The 18,680-nt window shown below is 42.1% G+C and overlaps 1 protein-coding gene across 1 annotated transcript in view; it reads right to left on the bottom strand.

Moving 5' to 3' along the window:
- The window catches only part of TNFRSF11B (TNF receptor superfamily member 11b), a 72,289-nt gene extending 54,217 nt beyond the window's left edge, over positions 1-18,072 (bottom strand). The window contains exon 1 of the mRNA XM_075582395.1: positions 17,985-18,072. Within this exon, the coding sequence (XP_075438510.1) occupies positions 17,985-18,017 (33 nt within the window). The 5' untranslated portion in view covers positions 18,018-18,072. The remainder of the gene's footprint in view (positions 1-17,984) is intronic.
- Between the last annotated feature and the right edge of the window lie 608 nt (positions 18,073-18,680).

The raw sequence follows: 18,680 nt of genomic DNA, 5'->3' as shown, positions 1-18,680 counted from the left end.
ATATATATATATATATATATATATATATGTAGCGCACTTTCCCCCACCCCCTGGGAGATATGATAGCTACTGTATATGTGGTGCATTATCACAGGAGCCCTGGGCTTCCATTGCTGGGAGCCTGGGGTGTGCCTGATCTGTCGGGTGACCACGCCTCCACCTGTACGGATCTTACTATGTGGGATAACCCCGTTACAGGACCCCATGCAATAATACACACACTGGAAAGAGTAACAGTTTTACTTCATGAATAAGAATAACAATGATAACCAGTTCACACCAACTAGGTCACGTACGGCCGTATCCTCACACTGCCCTCCAACACAATGTCCACCTTGGATCGAATATCCCCCAAAGTATTGAGGGGCCCTTGGTTTACAAGTAGCAACCCACCCGAATGTGTGAGACAGCGCTGTCCACAACTACCATGTGTAAAGTTGGTGCACTTGATGATACCTGCCGGGTACTCCAGCACCCGGTAGCGCCACAACGGGGGGATGGGATCCACAGATCCAGCGATGATTGTAGTCAACGACGATGCACGCCACCATGTGGGGTGATCTACCACGTGGATGATATCACCATTGAAGATAGTCTCTGATAGATATAGTGGTCTCGTCCCAGACCACCGGATCGCCAATTCGCCGCCTCGTTCTGGCTGTGTCCCTCTCTCTGGTACTACAAGGGCCGTGTCCCTAACTGATGGGCCTGTCCCTGCAACAACCACAAACGGAGTTGAGTCGGGGCCTAGCTGGGCCTAAGGGGGTCTCTGGCCTAGTGCAGGTGTCATAGTCGCCCTGCACCTACACACCCTACCCCTTCCTCGTCCCAGTTCCGACTGGTGTGCTCCAAGTGCATGCACTGTATCTATTCTCCTGACACTCCTGAGGAAGCCACGCACCCTTTTTGGCGAAACACGTAGAGTGGTAGCCACCCTGAGAGGAGAGAGGAGAGATTTGGGAGCAGATACTGTACTCACACAACCGCGACCGGAAGTGACGTATCGGGACTGAGTGGAAGTGACGCATCGGAGCGAGTAAGGCAGGACCATCCACCCGAGAGGGAGCTCCAAGTTAAGACCCTTACAGTGCCTGCAAACACCTACGAATGGGAGAAGAACAACCCACTTAAGAGGGATCCCACGAGGGGAAAAGGCCTGGAAGACGGCATTCACCGCCGGAGGTGCAGAGTCCCAGAGAGTGGTGGTCCACACAGAGTCACACCGGAGGAGGCGGGTGAGCCTGAAGTTAACAACTTTCTCTCCTTGATCACAATGATTGTGACATATGCTTAAACCACTTGTTTTTATTGTAAGTGTTCATTTTTAACCTCATAAAGTCGAGTTTTTCATTGTACTGGTCTGCACTATGGTTATCATTTCTTTTGCATACACATTGCTGCTGAGCTGAGAGTTGGAGACTCCACTTACCTGGTTGAGAAATCCTTCTAGCAGAGACCATTGTGTGTCAAAACCGCTTGATTTTGACTTACATCTTATTGTTTTTTGTCTTTTGTTCTATTTCCCTTCATGCTCCCCCTGGATTACAACTGGGGAATGTATCAATTCTCCTCACCAGGGGAATACTAGCGCCCTATTGGCTGCGGTGTAACATGAGCTGAAGTCCCAGGGGCTGCTGGGGCTTGTAGTCCGCAGAGAACCTTTCCTTCTGTGGCCGCCTCGCGCCCTAGCACTGCGCATGCGTGATCGTAACTACGATGGCGGCGCCCTGCAAAGTGAGCCGCCGACAGTCTCCGGCGACCGGGTCGTCAGCCGCAACCGCCCCACATTCTCCTCCAGCCTCCGCTGCCAGACGCAGCTGCAGCCAGAGGTAGGGGGCAGACGGGGGACCCAGTATATATATATATAGATAGATAGATAGATAGATTGATAGATAGATAGATTATGTAGAGGTATCTGTACCGTGTTAGCCAAGCTTAATAATCAAAAATGAATAGACGATACCATTCTGTGGCTAACGAAAAACTTTTATTTATGTGAGCTTTCAAGATACACTGATCTCTTCTTCCGGCCATGTCACAATAAATGAAGCCAAAAAAGGGGTTTTTACTTTTAAACAGTACATACTGGAATGTGATCTGTAATTGAAGCTTATCCTTCCCCCTGTGCAGTATGCGTTTTATGACTTGAGGTGTTAAATGGTCCCTGAATGTAAGTGATGTGTGTGTGTATGTAAATATAAATTTGTAAAGCTCCCACAGAGTATACAGCGCTTTACAAAAGGTGTGTGTGGTGGACATGTATATAGTGGTGTGGGCAGGTGTAGAAATGTAAGAGGGTGTTGCATTACTATACTGTAAGTGTGTGTAGATACTATGTGGACCCTATTGGTATATAGGGATAGAATTACATTGTGTATTTGAATGTGCAGGAGACAGCTGTGTGTGCATTCATATGGCGCAGTATGTATAGACATGGCCTTTAACACTGTTAGGATCCTGCGCAGGTGGAGGTGCTGTCAACCAATTAATCAGGTACACCCCAGGCTCCCAGCAGCGGAGGTTCAGGCCTCCTGTGAGCCGCAGGTAAAGCATCACACATACCGTAGCTGCCATATCTCCCATGGGGTGGGGGAAAGTGCGCTACACACACACACATATATACACACATATATATGGGGGGGGTGGGGGAGGAAAGGTGTTACATTTGGAGGCACTGCTGAGATTTTTGGGCAAGGGGAACAGCCAAAAGGGAAGGGGTAATGCGGAAGGAGAAGCGGAGCTCAGCTGCTGTATCCGTGTCAATTATCCCCACTGCTTGCAAGCCGGGGTGCTCGCTACAGGGAAGCATCCAGCTTATGAGTGCAAGCTCACTGCTGCCGAACTGAGAAGTGAATGGGGCACTCACTGTATCAGGGCCATTTTGTTACCTTGACTGGGACATTTGCATGAACTGAGAGGTGCCTGAAGCCCACCGTAATGTGCTTGAAACCCATGGTATCAGCCGAGTGCACATGGGTAATATGCTTCCGGTGTGGACCGCTTGAAAGACAGCACCCCCAATTGGGAATTACCTGCGAGGCACTCTAAAATTGTTACATGTTCCAGGGTTGAGATGTGTGAAACCCATGGTATCAGCCGAGGACACGCTTTAGTATGCCCACGGTATGGATCGCTTGAAAGACAGTAACCCCAATTTGGGACTGCAGGCGTGTGCTCAACTACTACTACTATGTCCTAGAATGGCAGGGGGAGGTAGAGTGCTCAACGGTGTGGACGGTTTGCAATATAGTACCCCCAATCTGGGACTACCCACCTGCGGAGGAGGTGAACAGTGCATGTAGAGTATGACCAGCCATGTGGCTGCTTGCAAAATAGCAACCCCAAAATGGAACTCACTCAAGTAAATTCAGGGTCCATGAGAAGGATCCTGAAGCCGAGGAGTCATTCCCACCAAAATCGGGAGAACTGTGTGCAGAGTTTACAAAAGCAAGCTCTGATTTTGCAAAGTATGTGTGGCATGGTGCAAAAGCCATAGCCAAACCCTTGTACAGTGCCCAGGACTCCTGGATCCACCAGGGGAAGGAGACAAGATTCAATGGTTGCCATGTGGGGTTTAGCCGGATGCAGCTATCACACCCTGCAGACAAACGTGGTAACCTCTCAGACAAGACCTGTTACTACCGGGCTCTCCAAGATGTCATCTACTGCCAGGGCTGAATCTATAGCCCAATGACTGGCATTGCCAAGAGGAGTTCTCCTCATCACTATTGAGGGCAAGGACTTGTTACAATTACTCTGTCCCATCTATGGTTGCTCTCGGGGGGAGTTAGAGGTAAGGTCCCGTTGTCAGCAATGTGCACATTCCCTATTTCCAGCCGGGGGACCCTGATCGTGCCATGCCTTACCCGGGAAAGGAGCCTACCATTCTCCGGATGATAGGGCAGCTTCAGAGGCTCATCGGGGGAATATCGGAGGATGTTGCGACAGGCTATCGGGACTTGTTATATGAACTATTTCGCCCTTTACCCAGAGTGGCTGCTTACACTCCCTGCCAGGAACACTATAGTCATAGCCCCACTTCTAACACCCAGTCTTTGGGAAGTGCTGCTCTGCCACACTGTGACTATAAGTGTGACTTACTGGTTGCGGTGACCGGGGAAAGCGGGCCCTTCTCGCCCTCTTTGTTGATGCAGGAACAGGACTATTATTTCCAGGGCATCATCCGGTGTGTGGAGATGTCTCTGCGGGGGTCCTCCCCTGCTATGTGGATCGTTGGCTGTCCTCACTAACCCCTACCAAGGTATATAAGATCTTTCTATCACCATTTTATATTGTAAGAAGCCTTTATGCACAAACTGTACTGTTTCAAACTTTCCACACCTCTTTTTGATACAGTACACCATTATGAAGAATTAAATACTAGCACTGTTTCATCATATTATATCCTTCTGAAAAAGAAGACCTTGGGAGGGAAATTTACTAAGCGCCGATGTAAGGTATCACACAAAGATCCAACGTTATACAGTATGCCATTCAAGACCTGCCTAGGTCTTATGAGAGCCATTCTCAATGAAAAAAATGCCTACATATTAACATCGCTAGAAAACAGAGAAGTCACTCCGCGCTGGTGCTGTTTTAATGGAAAATCAGCCCTCTTGCTGCCGTCTGCCTAAGGGACTCCACACCTTCTGAAAATGTGAGCTCCCGGAGGGGAGCTCACAGACAAGAAAAAACAACAGGCAGAATAGCGCACTGAGTGGCAAATATTTTACTTTGCCACTCAGTGCGCCATTCTGCCTGTTGTTTTTTCTTATTAACATCGTTAGTTTATCTCCAGAGACACACAGAGGAAGTATTAATTATCTGACCACTCATCAAGAATATGTCTTTAGCCAGATGTTAAACACTTCAGGTCCCTTCTATGTCCAATTTCTTAAAAGAAAATGAAGGCTTGCAGTATCACTATTTCTGACCACTATGCTGATTGTATCATCCCCAAACATCCCTACAAGTAATTACATAACAATCAGTTATACTGTACATCCAGTGGAGTATCCCACACTAATAAAGATAGTTATATACTGGAAACCATTTTAAAATAGTGTTACTGTAGGTAGGCTTAGCTTGCTACTTAACAGGGGCTGGATTAGGTGAAACAGTTTGATATTGATTAAGGCTGTGTTTCCCAACTCCAGTCCTCAGGGAACCCCAACAGGTCAGGTCTTAAGGATATCCCTGCTCCAGCACAGGTGGCTCAGTCAAAATGACTGAGCCGCTGATAGACCCCCCTGTGCTGGAGCAGGGATATCCTTAAGAACTGACCTGTTGGGGTTCCCTGAGGACTGGAGTTGGGAAACACTGTATTAGGAAATTCCCTCAAGCATTTTACAAACATCTCTGAGGTTTGATCTGGATGTATCCATGTGACGGAGAAAATAAAGCAAGACAATTCCGATCACAACAGGACCATATTCTAGCAGACTAAAGAATGCTGAGAGATGAGGTCCAAAAACAGCCTTCATAATAGATAGAACTGATCAAAACAATTACTTTGATATACAGTATATCAGTCAGTGAGTCAATCAGTTAGCAGATGGTGTGAAAACGGGTACTACACCAAAACATGGTGACAATGAGTTGCCGGGACATGTAAATAATTCTGTAACAAGACAATATAAAGAGGAAATCTTAAAATGGTACAAATTTTCTCTGAATATAAGTAAGCTATAGATAAATGGAAGGTTGTTAGCACCATTTGCAATCGCTAGATGTACAGGTGCGCCGACGATTATTCTCAAACTTGCCTTAAACTTGCCTTGGAAAATCTGGGGCTATCACCAACAAGATCCAGGTACGTGCTGGGTACATGCTGCAACATTTCAGTGACATTTTTGCAGAGACTAATGGCCCATCAGATTAACACAGCAGAGGTCCCTGGCAGTCCCATTCAGTTTGAATGGGACTGCCAGGGACCCCTGCTATTAATCCAATGGGCCATTAGTCTGTCTGCAGAAATGTCACTGAAATGTTGCAGCATGTACCCAGCATGTACCCAGGATGTACCTGGGTCTTGTTGGTGATTGCCCCAGATTTGTTTTAGAATACTTGTCGGCACTACAGTAGTGAATGTTTATAATTGACTTCTAATTGATTCAGGGTTGGTCTGTAATCTAAGAAAAATGACTACAGTATTTTGTAAAATCTAACCTAAGGGAAGCTGATTAAAACACATTAATTCTTGAACCTCGAAAATGAATCAGATACTGTAACAATAGTCTGTCTGGAGATTGCAAAATTTAAAATGAAGAAAAAAACTCCAGGGACAAGATTAAATACTATAACTATAATATTATCTATGTAAACATTTAATGTTCCACTGAGGGGAAGATGCTGAGTTTAATGCGCTAGTAATTGAATTAGGCTCCCTACTCAACAGTCTACAATTACATTCTGTGAAAGTTAAAATAATCAGATTTTATATTTAGAATATAAACTTAATTATTGTAAGCTGTAATTCTCAAAATTATTATATCAGTGTTAGTTAATAATAATGTCATTTTTTAAATGGATTTTAAGATTGGCATACACTCTACTGGAAACTTGACATCACTGGGGGTTTCTTAGCCTATAACTGTATAAACTACAGGGGAAGGAAGGAAGGAAGGAAGGAAGGAAGGAAGGAAGGAAGGAAGAATGAAAGAAAGAAAGAAAGAAAGAAAGAAAGAAAGAAAGAAAGAAAGAAAGAAAGAAAGCAGACGAACAAGTATTTTTGACCAACCAGGTTTTGCAGTCATTTGTGAGATCAAACGAAACCTACAAACTTCCCAGCAGTCATACCCAGAGTTACAGCAGAAGCAAGATAAGAAAGGATCACATACAGTACATAGCACGTGTACCCAAAGTGTAATACTGTACAAAGTACTGAAAATTTGTTTTGTGGCTTGCTCCTTTAGAAGTGCAGTAAGGATCTTAAATGACATATGCCACATTCTCATTTTTTTCTTGTAAGCAAAAGTAAACCAGACAAGTAACGTTCACTCTCACACAAGTTTGACAGTTTTGTTATTAGATTTGAGATGCGGTTGGTGCAAGAAGCAAATAACATTCCTCCCTGCTTTGTTTTTCAGAGTTGGGGTTTATCCATATTTCTAAAGTACAGTAGGATGAAGAAACACTAAATAAAACTGCACTCAACTAAAGTGAGGATTTCAATACAGTAAATGAAACCTAAAATATACCTTTTATTGGATCAACTAAAATACTATAAGTGGAGCACTAAAATTCAAACATAAATATGAATTAAAAGCAATCACCATCCCATCATCCCATTCATTGGTTTAATTCTTGTTGAAGTCTGAATTATAGTGCTCCACTTATAGCATTTAGTTGATCCAATAAAAGGTATATTTTAGGTTTCATTTACCTAAATCCTCACTTTAGATGAGTGCAGTTTCATTTAGTGGCTATCTGTTTCTTCATCCTTCGAACTTTAGTTTGTTATACCTGCAGAGACTGCAACCTCCTTCTTAGGCTCTGGTGGATTTGAAGAACCAATGAACCAATAATTAATCATTATCATTCAGACACATCATTGATTTAAGAGTTTAGGATCTTGAGATGTCTCTTCCTCCCTTTTGTGTTTATTCATATCTAAACTGCAAATATTGACAGTTCCTGGAACATGTGGTTCCCAGCTCGACTGTACCTTTTAATTTGCCTGTGAGATGAAATAAAAAGATTCAACATGGCATCTGGGATCATCCGATAGGAAGCTGGCATATCTTTCTCTGAGACTGCAGCTGCTTCTGCTACGTAGCATGCAGGAGGGATGCTGACCCAGTGGCCATTTTGATTTACAAAAAGGGAAAATGCAAAACTAAAAGTACATTTATCTGGATCTGAGAGAGGGACCCAGAGTGGAGAATAGCGCAGCTCATCTTTGGAATATAAAAATACATAGAGTATAGAGCATGATTGGTAAGTTGAAACAGAAATATAAGGATGCACTGAAAGAGATTACAGTCTCTCAGAAAGAGGTTCACAATTGCCATAGAAAGGTGGAAGTCTCTCAGAATGAGGTTCATAGAACTGAATGCCTCACACCAGAAGGTCAACAGTATACGGGCAGAGGTGGACATATCGCAGAACGAGGTTGCTATTCTCTGCATAGAACTGGATGCCTCCCACCAAGAGATCAGCAATCATCATACAGAACTGGAAGTCTCTAAATAGGAACTTCACCGTCTCATTGAGGAGCTGGACATCTCTCAAAAAGCTATTTACAGTCTTAGAATGGATCTTAAAGTCTCTAAAAAGGAGCTTCACACCCTCATCCTAGAGATAGAAGTCTCACGCCAGGAGGCCAGGAGTCTCAACTCAGAAGTATGTAAATGGAAGGAGGACTACAAGGAGGCCCTGAATATTACAGAGACCGTAAAAAGAGAAAATACAAAGCTGAAAGAAGAAATTTCTGATTTGACTGACCATGTCAATGAAAAAAATTAAAAGCTTCATGAGCTAGAAAAAATGATTAAACTATTTGAATATGAAAAGTTAGAAGCATTGGAGTAACGCACACAAGCAGAGCACCTACTGCAGAACCAACTTCAAGGTCTGCATACGCACCTCCAGAATGCCAAGGAGAAGCAGCGATCTCTGCAGGAACAAAATCTGCAGACTGCTAAAGAAGTACAAGTACTGCACGAATGTCTAAGAACCAAGTATGTCCTTGCAGAACAGCATGAGGAACTGAAGGCTCCCCTGAGCATCACCAGACCATTGCTGGAGGCCAAGATTAGAGACCAGGTGGCTCTGTGTGAGAGGGAGCATGAGAAGGTCCAGAAACTAGAGCAAGAGATGGAGAAGCAGATCAGCTGCTCTATCACCAAAAGTCAGTACGCCAGGAGAAAGAGGCGACGACCCTGGTGATGAAATCTGCAGAGCTCCAAAATATGAAGGATATGTGGAAACAAGCTTAGAGAAAGCACAGTGAAGAGATGAAGACCCTGAGAGGAGAATTGCAGGATGCACTCAAGAAACAGGGATCTCTCGCTGAAGAGTTGAACTTGCAGCAAAGCCTAGAAGTGGAAGAGCTAAAGCTGACAGCTAAACACACATCCCAGCAACTTACAGCTCTGCAGATGCAGATTACTGAGTTCAAGATACAGCTCACCAAAAATGAAGAAAGTGGAAGAGGGGTCTGTTCGTCAAGTGGCCAGCCTGACACTGCACCATGAGGTTCAAGATGGCCGATGCCCACAAATTTCTGGAGCACATGGCCAATGAGAGGGCCCGGCTGGAGCTGGACAGTGTCCAGGAGGAGCACCAACAGCTACAGGTCAGAAATAGAGAAAAGGAAACAGATTTAAGCCTTGCTTTGAGTCTACTGGGAGATGTGGAATCATGACCCAACTCCAAAGAAGCTGAACTGGCAACTTCATTGAGTGGAAAAAGAAGTGCAGAAGGACAGCTTCAAGAGCTGAAAACTCAAATAGCTATTCTTGAATGTTCTTTAAGTGATACCATGAAATGGCACATGTCTAGGATAGTAGAAATAGATTCCGGACATCAGACATAATTCAAAAGTAAGCTGACAGAGGCTTTGCATGACCTGAGCAAGGGTTACAAGGAATGGACATTTAGTGCTAAATTGGAGTCCATGAAAAAGATGACGAGAGAAAGCTATTTGCGGAAACACTCTGCGACTGTCGCCATACATTCTGCCTACAAAGAAAGGGTCGCCTGACACAGGGGAAAACTCATGACCAAGCGGTCAGAAGAAAGACTGTACTTGGAAATGAGGGGTGCTGATCTTAAGCACCTTCTGGAGGAGACACTAATAACCTGGAGAAAGGGCTCCAATCCCAGTCAGACTGAGGGTCCTCATTCTCCATCCACTCTCATTCGAGTCGCAGGGTATTCTTGAGTGAGAGTGGAAGGATGGGCTTTGGCCGTGGTAAGCCCGAGCTTCCCACAAACAAGGGAGGTATGTAACAGGGACTTATCACTGTTTGAGAGAAACTGCCTCTAAATCCAGAAGCAAGTTGGTTAATTGCACACAGGAAATGAACCAGACTCCACCTGGCTGATAGGGCTCTGAGAGAAGTCTGATGGGAAAAAACAGGAGAGAGATTCCTTAGCTCACATTTGGGCTGACATAAGGAGAAGGAGGACTGTGCAGAGTTTTTCCTGAGCATACTACTATGCTGACAGAGGAAAGACCCGACTGTTATTCCTGTGAGTGGTTGGACTGCACAAGCCTACAGCTACAACAACAGAAACAGATAAGAGACTTTCTTACTTTTACTGCCTACCTCTCGTAAAAAAAAAAACTGGAAAAGGTGACAAAGAAGAGCTGTTAAAATGAGAGAACCAAATCCTAATGCACCTAGTGATTTTAGAGATGGCTCTGTGATCTTCGCAGGTTACATTCTACCTATATGTTTAAGACACTTCTCAAAGATAAAAATTCCTTCACCACCATTCCAACACCGATGCTAGAGCTTCTTTTAAAGTCACTATTGTTATTCTTCTAAAATCTAAGCTCACGAAAGATATCAGCATTTAATTATTTTGTCCCTTTTTATGCTTGTTCCAAAATGAGAACTTTAAAATCCTTTATAGAATTTTGATGGCATCATGGAAATAGAACTATCGGAAGAGTGATGTGTGATGGATACTCTACCATTTCAACATGGAATTTCACTGGTGCTGCTTGTTTCCCACTTGTTTGTAGGTGTGGATTATTTTCTTTAACTACATTATACTTGGAATTTTGTTCTATTTTTGTTTTTCAATCGCACTAATCACACAATAAATACTAGATGACTGCTATTGAGATGACACTTATTGCCAAAAGAGTAATAAACAACTGTAGGAGCTTAAATACTATTAACAGCTACTTACAGTAGACATCTGGTCAGTGTACAGTAAATTATTCACTATGCGAAACTGGTTTGGAAGTGTACCAGCTGGCATTAGATTTCTCAACCTACAGTCAATTAAATGTAGAAACACAGTGCATTGGATATTACAAGTGCCCCATCACTGCTTTGAATATTACAAGTGCCCCCATCACTGCTGGTCTCCTAGGTAAAACCAACTAAGTTTGTAATAACAAGGAACCACACAAATCCACGTGCTATCAAATGTGTCAGTGGGGTCAGTGTTTATGATGAGTCTGCAAAAGCGAGTGACAAAACCATGCTGGGAATACAATTATTAGGATGCAAATATTAGGTATGAAGGCTGCCTGGGAAATAGCAGGTTCCGGACTGTATGTAGTCATTGTGAAGAGGAAATAGTAAACCAAACAGCTGCAAGTCAAACAGCAGAGATTGTTATTGTGTACAAACTGTTGTAGTTTGGGTTATGATAATTGAGGAAAAGGGCCAATGGTTTCAATAAGGGAGCTGCATTAAGAAAGAGAGGATACATATCTCAAATAATTCTAAATATAGTTTTTACTGAGCTAAATGTTAAAAGGAAACATTAAAATAGTTACTCTGTGGTTGTTGTGTAACCGTAGGCATTCTCCAACTTGATCAAAATGCTGAAACTGTATAACCAGACACACTGAAGACCACAATATGTGGTATAGTGTGAAAGGTACATGTTGCAATATTACCTTACCACGTAACATTTTTATAATCAGGTAAAAGCACTGTTTTTATCCCTTGGGCCCATTTCTTTTGATTCAGCCTCGATAGGAGCTCGGTACTAGCTGGAATGCTGGTTTTGTTTTGTTTGGTACACAGGACTAGACAAAGAAAGTTCAGAGTAAAAAAGTTACAAAAACCTCCCACCGTACAGTGTACAGCAAATAAAATGATAATTTGTGAGCACATTCATGTCTCAGACAGGTCCACAGACTTGCCTTTTCCCATTATCGCTTATCATACAGTGCTTCCACTGCAGTCAGGGATTCTGGGTAATAACATGCAAATGAGCACTCACAGTGTGTACTCGGCATAACTTTCTAAGTGTCTAGCTGTAAGCACTACCAGATTCACATTGCATACTCATCCTCACACTGATGAGACACAAAAGGTCAAAACATCTGTCTGTGAGTAGGTTTACTGACCATGCATTTCTTTAACCCAGGTTGTGCTGAAAAAGCTGCGTAATACGGCAGGCATACGTTTATAGGGATCCATGTTATAATGATATGAAGCAAAAAGTGGCACACTGAGTGCTCATTTGCATGAAATTACACAGAATTCCTGGCTGCAGTGAAAGCAGTGTATGCCGAGAGGTAAAGGCAGGTTTGCGGACCTATCTGAGATGTGAATGTGCTCACAAGTAGTATTTTAATTTGCTGTACCAAGAGCTAAAACTATGATTATAATCTAATCAGAAATAGGATAATAGGATAATATATAGGATAATACTTGGAGCTGTGATCTAGGATGTCGCTATTTATAACTTGAACTATTTTGACATCAAGGTAACTTAAACTGCAATAATTCATTCTTTATTTTTATTTTCCCCGACTGTTGTAATGCATATGAAAAATACAATACCGTGCATTCTTTAACTCTTTCTCTGCCATAGGTGTTACTTTGGCCCCTATCACAGCAACATGATTAAACATCATAAAAAGGCATCCAAGGTGTTATAGGTCTTTTCAGCAGCACTGACTGATACTAACCTCCAATTAAGAATGCAACAGTTCAAAGCTGAAAATGTCAAATGCTGGCTCTACACTGCCACCAACTGGACATTTCCAACAATTTTTAGTGAGGTGCCCAAACCTGTCCATATTGACTTTGCTTATGTTTCGCTCGAACTTTAGAAAAAAACGAACATTTGCCAAAAAGATCGTTACAGCTTTTTAAATAAGAAAGTTCAGATTAAAATGACAAATAGCATCTTATTTGGTATCTTTCCACTGGTTGTAGGGGGTATATTCTCTCACTCTCTCACAAAAACTGCAAAGTTTGCGCATTGCTAGTTATTACATTCTTTCCATATTAGTCCTTATATTGTGAAAAAAGTGATATAAAGCGCGAACAACTTAAAAGAAAGTGTGAATAAATAAAAATAAAAGTGTTAGGTAGTGAAAAAGATAATGTTTTAAACACCCAGCTCAAACCCTCTGGTGGGAGCTGTTTCACGGGTTCCAAGGTTAAAGCAGTTTCTCAAACAATCCAGGGCGAGCATATAGGTAAAAGAAAACAAAAGATACAAAAATAAGTGCAGACGTAAATGGAATCAATGAAATATTAGATTGTGTCTTGGCTCATATGGTTGATCTACTCACAAGACGTCAGCAAATAAAAGGCACCTGGCAAATAGGGTTGCCACCCATACAGATCGTTGCGGTAAGGACCCCCCTTCCAAACGCTCCGTCAGCAATGGTTACATAATATATAAGATGAGAGAGAAAGCTACATAGTGCGATCAAATTGATAAATCTTTATGTATAAAACGAAGGTATAAAAATGCGCACTTACAATGTGCCAATAAAAAACAAGCATGTATCACACAAATGGTGAAATTGGAGGTTTGCCGAACTGCTCACCGCCTCCCTAGGTGTTTGGCTGGCTTCCACTGCTCGGTATCTGGAATCAGAGCTCCCCTCTTTGCGCCCGTCAGGAAATGTGACGTCACGGCTGCAGGGCTAGTGTGCTACGGGTCGCCTCCAAGTGACATCACATTTCCTGACGGGCGTTATCCAATGCTCACTGCCACTGATTAACATGGGACTCACTTTACAACGATTTCACTATCCAACACTACTTCCAGAACGGATTCTGTTGGATAAGCGAGGACTGCCCGTAACTGCATTAAGACCCTAGGTATAGCATTACAATATTATATACTCTCTAGGGCAGTGCTTTTCAACAAAAGTTCCTAGGAACCCTTCGGTTCCCTGAGCATCTCTAAAGGATTCCCTGCAATTTTCTGGTCATTTCAAAATTGTATCAAATACAGAAGAAGTTACAATGCATCCGATCACAGAGTTTCTATTAGAGATTATTTGGGGTTCCTCATAAATTCACTTAGGGTTCCTTAACCAAAAAAAGGTTGGAAACCACTGCTCTAGGGGATCTGAGGTCATTTTGCTTGATGCCTTTAATGTGAAATATGCCCAAATATATTTATGTATGCATATATATATACACTGATATCATTCATATGACACCCTATTAGACCTTTTTGCTCTTGTAAACCAAAACCTTTCAAGATTAAAGAGAATATATGCACACAAACATTTAAGGAATTTAAATAATTGCAGTATTTACTTCTTTTAAAGCCTAACTAGGATATTTGTAATAAGTGGTGAGTTTGTTTGACATTGTGACAAGTTGCTTTTTTCCGACATGACATCTACTTACGTCTCTTTCATTATTACTGCTTCTCTTGGTTGTGAAGTTATGGTTATGCTCACATATTTTCTAAAAAGTGGAGCAGGATTTAGGCCTCCTACAATCAAGGATTTTAGAAGGGCTGATTTTTCAGAGATGGGAAAATATCTAAGGGATTCTTTGGCAGGGTTGGGGGGTATTTGAGTGGAGAGCAGGCACAGTGGGAAAAACTAAAAAGGTGCCATACTAAAAACAACAGCCTTTGTGTCAGGGAGGTTAGTAAAAGCACACGGAAATAAAAGCCGGTGGGTGGCAGGTGTTGTAAAAGATAAAAAGACAGCTTGTATTAAATATTAGCAGGCACAGAAGAAAGATGATAGAGAACTATATCAGGTTTGGCAAAAGGAGTCTAAGAAAATAATCAGATGTGGTTCCATATTGAACTGAGGAGGCCCACTCATGGAAAAAGCCGAGGGGTCAGGCAGTCTTGCCCCTTCAGTTTTAGTTATTGATGACTGTATTAGAGTGTACTATCTATAACTACTGCATACATACATCAATGCATACATACATACATATATACATACTGTACTACCTAATCATTCTTTGACTTGTGAGTTTTACGTTACAAATTATTGGGTGCATTCACTCAGGCCACAGTGGAAAATTAGGGATTGGGAGGGTAGCAAAAATGGTAGGAATGTGCTTGTTATAGCATTTTGAAATGAAGTCTGATATAATTAAAGTAGAGATTGCGCAAAGAATGGCTACTAAAATGGTGCATTATCTACACCAGGACTGGCAAACTCATGGCCCGGTCTGCATGCGGCCCATAAGGTGTCGTCATGCAGCCCGCAATCGTGAGACGACAGTGGGGAGAGCTGGGACAGGAGTTCCGTGCACGATGACTGCCCTTTCTACCCCACAGGTGTGCGCCGCCACCTCTCCCCCCGCTGGTGCGCATCGGAAGACGGCTGCACGGTACTATAGGCTCCCCCAAGGTAAGATGTGAGGCTATTTTTTGGGGGGGATGGGGCAGGTTTAGGGCTATTCTGGGGAGGAGAGAAGGTGTGAGCTATTGTGGGATGGAGGGTAGGTGTGGGGACATTGTGGGGGAGGTGGACATATGGGGCTATTGTGGGCGAGGACAGCAGGTGTGGAGATATTGTGGGGGATGGGGGCTTATATGGGGCTGGGGGGTTATTGTGGTGATATGTGGGGGGTATTGTGTACGGTGGCGCAGGTATTGTGTGTGTGTGATTATTGTGGGGCACGGGGTATTGTGTGTGCTTGTGTGTACTGTGGGACAGGGGGTGTATTGTGTGTGTATAGTGTAGGGCAGCTTTTTTGTGTGTGTATTGTGGGGTGGGGGGGTAGTGTGTGTGGGTTTGTATTGTGGGGTGGGGAGGGTAGTGTGTGTGTGTGTGTTTGTATGGTGGGGGAGAGAGCAAGACTGAGAAGGGGAAAGAGAGAGAAGGGATGGGGGAAAGAGAGAGAAGGGATGGGGGGAGCGAGAGAGAGAGAGAGAGAGAGAGAGAGAGAGAGAGAGAGAGAGAGAGAGAGAGAGAGAGAGAGAGAGAGAGAGAGAGAGAGAGAGAGAGAGAGAGAGAGAGAGAGAGAGAGAGAGGTTGAAAGATTAAAGGACCTTACTATATACACCTTGGAGGCGAGGATGGAGAGGGGGATATGATAGAGACTTTCAAATACATAAAGGGTTTCAACAAAGTACAGGGGGGAAACATATTTCACAGAAGGAGAAATGCTCTGCAGCTGGAGGGAGGCAGGCTCAGGGGAAATGTAAGGAAGTACTTCTTCATGGAAAGGTGGTGGATTCATGGAATAGCCCCCCAGCAGGGGGGGTAGGGGCAAATACAGTAATGGAATTCAAACATGGTTGGGATAGACATTAGACAATCATAAATATAAAAGGAAGAAAAGGATTAAATGAGCTCTGAGGTTTTACAGCAGATAGTTAGATGACCAGACAAGGTGGACAAAGTGGTTCTTATCTGCCATAAAATTCTATGTTTCTATGAAGAACTGTAATGTTGAACGGCTAAAAGGCACCACAACCTACAGTACATCAAACCTGCTTTCCTCCAGGACCAACACGGCTACCAGTCATTTTGAACTCCTTTTCAGAACACTTGAATGCCATGAAACTTGAAATAATGCATACAATGCTTACTCCTTTCTATAAATACCAAAGGTAACTATAGTTTCTCTTTTTGTTCTGCATTGCTTTGAATACTTTGCATCAAGAGGACTTTCAGTACACCAGATAATAACAGTGTACAATGAATGCGCTGCTTTCTGGCACTGTTCCAGAGGCGAGTCTGGTTCTATAACAGTGAAACAGCTAAGAAGAGTGGTAAAAATGCTGCAAGCAAATACCAGCAAAGTGATTCAAATAAAACGTACTGATCCCAACTTCTTTCACAGCAAACTTCAAATGGTGGTTCTGTGGAGTCAATATTTTATCAAGCGTGGGCACTAACTTTAGTGCAGAATGAGAGCAGCTATTCAGTAAGTACATGCATGAGTTAAGTAAAGTAAACTTATCTTTTCACTATCTCAAGTTCTAAACAGAAACCGCAAATGAATGAATATAGTATAATGTAATGTATATTCTTCAATATATATACATATTTTTATATATATATTTTTTAATGTATTTTTGGAAAACATCTTAAAAAATATACCAAAACATATCAAAGAAATTAGGGAATTAATCTTGAACTTCTATATAATTTGAATCCTTGTATCTCTTCCCATCAATGTTATCTGATTACATAATTAAGTAATTAAAAGTTACAGTCACTGGTTTTATATTTCTCAACTGTTAAACCTGCACCTGGATGCAATTTATTTGAATGTCTGCTTTATGTAGGTTAGAGTCATAAAGCAGGGGAATTCCAAAGTAATTTAAAATAGGATTACATGTTAATGTAATTATCCATTTTCAGTCACAAATAAATGGAATTTTTGAAGAACGCTTACAAGTTCTATATAATATGTACCTTTATGTTGGTGATCGTCTATTATTAAATGCAACTTCAACATACAGTATTTAAATGGATATAAATACAAGCAACAGAGATTACATGGCGTGCTTGTTATCTATTCAGTGCTATTCATTGATTGAAAGTGAGGATAAAAGGATTTAATTTCTTTCAGTTCTTCAAACATATTCAGATATAGTCAGCCATGTAAGCTGCATAAAATCATTAAGCTTACTTTCCAAATAAATCCAAACCTTGCATAATGTACATCACTCATTTGAATTGAGTCTCACTGACTGGAGATGTTGGGTGTCAATCATATTAATAGACATATCAGCAGATAGATACCACATGTTGATCCAATGTTTGATAGATGTCACTGCATCACCCCCAACAAACTCTATAGAACATCTATCATGTGGAGCGACTGCCTCCTATCAGGATTATCCATTCAAAAGCATTGCAACCATTTCTACAACTGTGCTGCTAACCCATACTACACCATCCCTTATTCTGAGCTGTCATTGAAAAACACAAGTAAAGCTATCTGAATTCTAAAATGTGTGACCTGAATGAAGTCTTATTACTTTCCCCCTGGAAAATCTTAACGTGAATCTGTAAATAAGAGGCACTGTACTATTGCAGCTCAGAAGTTGAAGCTAAACCAACCCACCCAGCCACAGAGAGTGTGGAAGAAACACACAGTACTTACCACCACAAGCGTGCAGCTAATGACCTTGTACATTGTGGTCTGCTGGGAAACCTCAGAGGCTGGGAACACACAGTCCTTCTCTGACAACTCCTAGGATATCCCCCAGATTTAACCCGACTGGCTTTTATATAGACCCCAGAACAGGAAGCTGGCTGAGCTTGAATCACTCATGACGAAAATAATTCTTTTAGGAACCTGTTTAACCCTAGGTGTGCTGTGCCTGGTGCCTGTAGTTTAGTCAGCAGGAAGAGAGAGAGCTTCTCTGCAGAGAGAAAGTCCAAGAAGCTATTTTATTCTAGATTTTAAGATGCATTCTCCTGAAAAATAGTGAGCATTATTCTGTACTGTAAATGGAAATGGAAAGCTCTCCCCACATTGAAGTCAGAACACCACTTTCTACTATAGTTTAGTTTTGCCACCTTTCCTATATGCTTTGTAATAAGACTGATATTTATTGTAAATGTTGTACATTTTGGATGATTTTAAGGTTGCCTTAAATGAATAAGAAAAATATGAATGTTCCATAAAAATATATAATAATATACAGTATTGTATTACTTTCACATCTAAAGAATGCTTTTGACTAATATATTTAAGTTTTGTTTTACCAGAGTTTAAATATTATTCAAGTTGGGATGTTTTGTTTTTTTCGAGTACACTTGTTTTGTATTTTATCAAAATTATTGATTTATTATT

This window comes from Ascaphus truei, chromosome 2 (assembly GCF_040206685.1).
Source record: "Ascaphus truei isolate aAscTru1 chromosome 2, aAscTru1.hap1, whole genome shotgun sequence".
In the NCBI taxonomy this organism is placed as follows: Eukaryota; Metazoa; Chordata; class Amphibia; order Anura; family Ascaphidae; genus Ascaphus; species Ascaphus truei.
The sequence above is the reverse complement of the archived record's forward strand: the minus strand, read 5'-3'. Positions and strand labels throughout refer to the sequence as shown.